Raw genomic sequence first — 6,233 nt, forward strand, 5'->3', positions numbered from 1 at the left:
AAAAAAAAAAAAAAAAAAAAAAAAAAAAAAAAAAAAAAGTTAAGAAGCTGGACTCCAAAAGGGTTTGTGTAAAATTAACGTGCTTTATGTACTTTATTACAGATAACATATGCTATTCCTCAATTTAAAGTTTTTTTTAAGCATATGTAGACCATAACTGTAACACTATTTTATACCCAACAACTGGCCTAAAATAAAAGTCTGACAATACAAGTGTTAGCAAGGATATGAATTGAAAGGAATTCTTATACATTGCTAATGGGAGAATATAACTGAGACAACCATTTTGGAATACAATCTGGCACTATCTTGTAAAGATTAGGCATGCACATACACTACCGCTCAATAACTCCACTCCTAAGCATCTCAGAGAAACTCTCACATATGTGCATCAGGAGACATGGTACACAATAGAAACACGTGAATAACTCAAATCTTCAACAAGAAAATGGATAAGTCATCAATGAAATACAACAGTGAAAATAAATGACATTCCGGGCCGGCCTGTGGCTCACTCGGGAGAGTGTGGTGCTGATAACACCAAGGCCACGGGTTCGGATCCCATATAGGGATGGCCGGTTTGCTCACTGGCTGAGCGTGGTGCTGACAACACCAAGTCAAGGGTTAAGATCCCCTTACCGGTCATCTTTTAAAAAAAAAAAAAAAAAGAAAATAAATGATATTCAATCACATGAAAAAATAGGAATGAATCTTATTAACACACTAAGTGAAAAAAAAAAAGCAAGTTTCAGAACATTAAATACAGTTTAATAACATTTTTATAAAGATCAAAACAAGCAAAGCAAAAGATACTGTTTAGGAACTTTTTTCTCAAATTTTAAAGAGATTAATAGATCCAAAACTCACAAGAGTGGTTACCTGTGGAGTTGACAGGAGAATGAGATAGAGAAGGAACACAGACATACACATACAGCAGGCTTAGGAATGTTTGCATTCTCAGTTTGGTGGTGGGTTCTTAGATGTTCATTTTATTATTAGACTCTGTAACTAATACACATGCTACAGATAATCTTTTATATGTGTCACTCTTTTTTTCTAAGTTTTTAAAGACAGAAAAAAAAGCTTATATATACCACGATTTATAACCATGGAAAAATGTATAGGAAAAAAATCAATGAAAATAAATTAAAACATGGCTATGGTTCTAGATTGGTAAAACTATATGATTCTATAATTTTTTTCAGATTTTCTATAATTTGATTATGCTACTTTTACATTTTTTAAAAATACAACCTCTGGAAGATAAATGGGAAATCAGTAACACTGGTTGCTTCCAGGGAGAGAGACTGGATGGCTGAGAAAAAGTAACTCTTCGAATGCTCTTTTTTACTTTGATTCTATGCCAAATCAATATATAACATATTCAAAAATTTTTAATTTAAATTAAATTAAAACAAAATTTTTAAATGTTGCCACTACAAAGACAGATTTCTTAAATTATTTCTTAAATTATAATCTTTTACCTAATAAAGTTTTCTTTAAAAAAAAAAAAAGGAAGGGGCCAGCCTGTGGCTCACTCGAGAGAGTGTGGTGCTGATAACACCAAGTCCACACATTCAGATCCCACATAGGGATGGCTGGTTAGCTCACTGGTGAGCGTGGTGCTGACAACACCAAGTCAAGGGTTAAGATCCCCTTACCGGTCATCTTTTACAAAAATAAAAATAAAAATAAATAAAAGGAAAAATAACAAGTTTTTAAAAATAATTATTACACTGTAATTATTTTCTGTGGTTCCCACACTGCAATGAGACACTCAAAGGGGCACTGCCAGAACATTTTAAATTTTTGAGGGAAACTCAACATCTGTGAGACACTGCACAAACTACCAGCTTCAGGTAGCTCACGTTAGTATTGGACCATGCTGCATTCCTTTCAATGAGGTCGTATCTTTGCAAAGCTGGGTCTTCAGCAGTTGCTGTGATAAATAAGTACCATGAGAAAGTAAACATGGAACAGGAAATGAGCATTGTGGTGTCCAACCTGATTCCAAGTTTGAGAAGTTACACAGTGCCAAGAGGCACATACATCTTACTAATAAGTAACTATGGTTATTTAAGAATGAAATAAAAATATTCTTCTTTCAATTCATGTGTTGTCATTCAACTTTTCAAACAGCTACTAAGTTGTTAGGACATATGTACTTATCAAGTTTAGACTTAAATAGTTTGTAAATGGAAATACCATTAGGTGTTTCTTGTGGCCTAGGATGTGCCATGAAAAAGCCATCAAGGTATTAAGGGTGCCATGAACTGAGAAGTTTGAGAACTTCTAATCTATCTGGAAAAACTCTACAGCTTCCCAAGAGAAGTATCCCCACAAAAATCCTAAAAGGGACGAGAAGTCTTAAATGTTATTCGTAAATGTCCTTTATCTTTTTTTAGAGAAATCTAAAGCTGAACTTTAAAGGTAATTAAGGTGTGATATAATAAATAAGGAATAAAGCTCTCTAATCACAGTAAGGTTTCTGCAGGTGATCTGCTACAAGGAAGACATATTGGTAAACATAAACTACCTTTACTTTTTTCAGTGAATCAGGCAAACTGAAACACACGTTGGAGAAAAAAGACTACCTACCGTCTGCCCCTCAACAGCGGCCCGCTGGCGCCCAAGGACGTCTTGTAGCTGAGTGAAGTGCTGGATGAAGGCTACCACTTCAGCCTGAAAGCGCTGCGTGTGTACATACTGCACAGAGGCCATTTGGAGGCTCACTCGAATGTCGTGCTCTCTACGGAGCAGAGGGTCGGGCCGTCCATATCTAGCAGCAAGGACAAAATGTGACTCAGACAGCAGCAAGATACAGGTTAGTATTTGAAAAAAATTTTGGACGATTTAGGGGCTTTCCTAGAAAACGGCTTCACTATTAAAATGGAAATCCACAATAAGGTTTTACAAAGCAAATTCCAATAATTATTCCCTGTCTAAGCTTCTACAGTGAGTTGAGGATGTTAAATAAAAGTCTGATGGGACAGCCAGGGCTATCAACAGATGGGATCTCACTCTTGATTCCAGAACTGACTTAAAGGCCACGTGGGGCACTGATCTTTCACCCACACCTCTTTTCCCTGTCTTTAAAGAAAAGTGAGTATTCCTGCCCATCCTGTTACTGGCAAAGATTGTGACAATATGAATTTAAAAGATAATAAAAATAAGGCCACGATATAATGGGCGAAGAAAATTAGGCATCAGAACCAATGTTTCTGGGGAAAACCATCTTCTGGAGGCAGAAAGAAGTCTTTTTACTTCAGTGAAATGTAGGCCAAAGTTTTGGAATGTCATTCAAAGACAAATTGGAAGATTTTACAAATTGTTTTGAATTTAATGGAGCATGGTGACATAACAACAAATTATAATAGAGGACACAGTCACTGGGGAAAGAACTCACATTGGCTGACAACCTATTTTGTGCCAGGCAGAGAATTAAGAGTTTTATATTAATTCTCTCATTTATTATAGAACCATACCACCATGGTATGTAATATAAGCAAATCAATCTAAATTCTGAGTAGAGTATGATTGACTCCTCCTGAAAATGTAAGAAAACGTCCTCAGACATCTTTTAGAATAGTTTCTCTCAAACTTGGTTGAACATTATTACCGTGTTAAAAAAGAAAAGAAAGTGACTCCTCCTGAAAATGAAAGAAAACGTCCTCAGACATGTTTTAGAATAGTTTCTCTCAAACTTGGTTGAACATTATTACCGTGTTAAAAAAGAAAAGAAAAGATAGAAAAGACTAAGCACCACCCAAGGCCAATTAAATCAGAATATTTAGGAAAACTGGATATCTATATTGTCAAACATCTCTCAAAAAGGTTGAAAACCACTGTTCTAGACTCTAACCTTCCGAGTAAACTATTCCTTAATAATCAGATAGGCCCATAGATGCCTTCTAACAGAAAGGATTCAACATACATCATGTTTATAAACAAAAAAGATGCATAATGTAATTTCTCACTCATACCATCAACATTCTCATGATGAAATCATTCCAGAACTTTTGGAACTAAACTAAAGCTTAGAAATGATCTCAGTCCCCTCAATATTTAGATAGAAAACTGACACATGGAGATTAAGTGACTTATCTCAGGTCTCATAGCGAGTTAGGGGAAAACCAGCTTGAGAGCCCAGGCCTTTTAATCATCAAAATTATTTGAATCATACCCCATCTGTTTATGAAGCCGGAGTAGCCCACTTCAGGGCAGATCGATTTTAATGAAATTTAATATAAATCAGGACTCCTCACAACCAGATCCTTTCAATTTTACCTAAGAAGGTAAAATTTTTTAAAACTTTCCTTCATTGTTTTGCCAACAACAATTTGACACAGCAAGTGATTATGACAAAATATCAAGCAAGAAAAGATCAATATTTTTACTTAAAAGTCTGAAAGATGAGTGCTTCCTCTCCACTTGTAGTGAATCGTTCTCTGTAGAACTCTCCATGGGATGTAAGGTCAATTAGAGACAGACTTCCAATGCTTCCCTGTAAAGCCAGGTCCGCTTCTAGGGATGTTAAAATTAGAACACATTATTATGTATTTTTTTTTTTTGTCATACACCTTAATTAGGTCTAGAACAAAAACTGATACACACATGCCCCAGACTTCACTCTTTAATCAAATTAAATGTCAAAAGCACATATCATATTCCAAAACACCCAGAAAAAATATTATGCAATATTTCAAATAGTCTCAATGCAGAAGTCCAAAGGGGATTGAAATAATATAGAAACATCACTCATTGACATTTACAAGCCGGGGACTGGCCAGTTAGCTCAGTTAGTGGTTTTGATAACCCCAAGGTCCAGGGTTTACTCCCTGTCCTGACCAGCTAATCAAAAAAAACCAAAAACAAAAACAAAAAACCCCACACATTTACAAGGGGAAAGAAATTAAAGTAAATGCATACACAATGCTAAAGGATAAAACATATACATAATACAGACAGAAACATGATCCTCTCGAAGATTAGACCACTGATTAGAATTAGTGAAACATCATAAGATCTATTAATTATACTATGGATAAAAGAGTAAAGGAGGAAGTGTCAGAAATATACCAGGTAGGGCCAGCCCCGTGGCGCACTCCGGAGAGTGGGAGCGCAGCGGCGCTCCTGCCGCGGGTTCAGATCCTATATAGGAATGGCCGGTGCGCTCACTGGCTGAGCGCAGTGCGGGTGACCCCACACCAAGGGTTGTGATCCCCTTACCGGTCACAAAAAAGACAAAAAAAAAAAAAGAAATATACCAGGTATTCAAGCAACATTAAGTGGGTTTTAATGTGATTTAATAAAAGAAAAAAATTAATGAGGTTGACAGACACTGGAGACATGGATTTGAAACTATTCTGATACAACAATATGAATGAATGAAGCCTCCAGAAGGTGGGTAGAAGAAAGATGGGATCTGGAACACTTACAACTGGAACCAGAGGCTGGAAGAGTGGGGGGAGGAGAAGGGGTGAACTAATGAGTACAGAGCTACGCTATCTATCCTAAGTGAATCATTGTGCAGTATTATACACATGTATTAAAACAATACATTATACCCCATGAAGATGTACAAGTAAATGTTAAAGTTAAAAAAGAAAAAGAAACTTACAACTAGACTGTGAACCTATAATGAGTCATTCTTAACACTGTGTTAATATGGACAAGGAATATTCTCAACTGTTGTTTCCACAAAATAAAATTTTTATCATCAAAATTATCATTACAAAAGAATTACTAAGGTGTATATACTCACACTAACAATGTTAGTTCAGCTCCCAATGAATTGAAGATATATATTTATTTTTGATTCGTGTTCTCTGACAAAAATATCCAAGTTTTTGTTTATTTTAAAGGCCAATCTATCCTCAGAAGCTTTTCTAAAATAATTACACCAGGCATGAAACCTCAGTTTCAATTCATTCCTTCCCCAAAAGACATTCTTGTTTTTACTACGGTATAACACTTGAGCTTTGTAATCTTTGCTATTTAATTACATGTTCCTTAAGGAAGGTGTGGTGTTTTAATTCACACTTTATAAACCCCTACTATTTAGAACTTGATGTTGATCACTTGTGTTCTACTAAGAATTTCAAGCTAAAACTTCCGTTAAAAAGAATGCTAGGGGCCGGCCTGGTGGCGCACTGGAGAGTGTGCCGCTTGAGAGTGCAGCGGCGCTCCCGCCAAGGGTTCGGATCCCATGTGGAGACTGGTTCCCGCTCACT

The 6,233-nt window shown here is 36.1% G+C and overlaps 1 protein-coding gene across 1 annotated transcript in view; it reads right to left on the minus strand.

Annotated features, from left to right (window-relative positions):
* VPS13D (vacuolar protein sorting 13 homolog D (S. cerevisiae)) overlaps window positions 1–6,233 on the minus strand; it is a gene marked incomplete at its 3' end in the record, with an annotated part of 105,995 nt that overhangs the window by 55,059 nt on the left and 44,703 nt on the right. The window contains exons 22-23 of the mRNA XM_008589879.1: window positions 4,398–4,524; window positions 2,599–2,779 (exon numbers count right to left, since the gene is read on the minus strand). Of these exons, the coding sequence (XP_008588101.1) occupies window positions 2,599–2,779; window positions 4,398–4,524 (308 nt within the window). The remainder of the gene's footprint in view (window positions 1–2,598; window positions 2,780–4,397; window positions 4,525–6,233) is intronic.

Source organism: Galeopterus variegatus, unplaced genomic scaffold (assembly GCF_000696425.1).
Source record: "Galeopterus variegatus unplaced genomic scaffold, G_variegatus-3.0.2 Scaffold138, whole genome shotgun sequence".
In the NCBI taxonomy this organism is placed as follows: domain Eukaryota; kingdom Metazoa; phylum Chordata; class Mammalia; order Dermoptera; family Cynocephalidae; genus Galeopterus; species Galeopterus variegatus.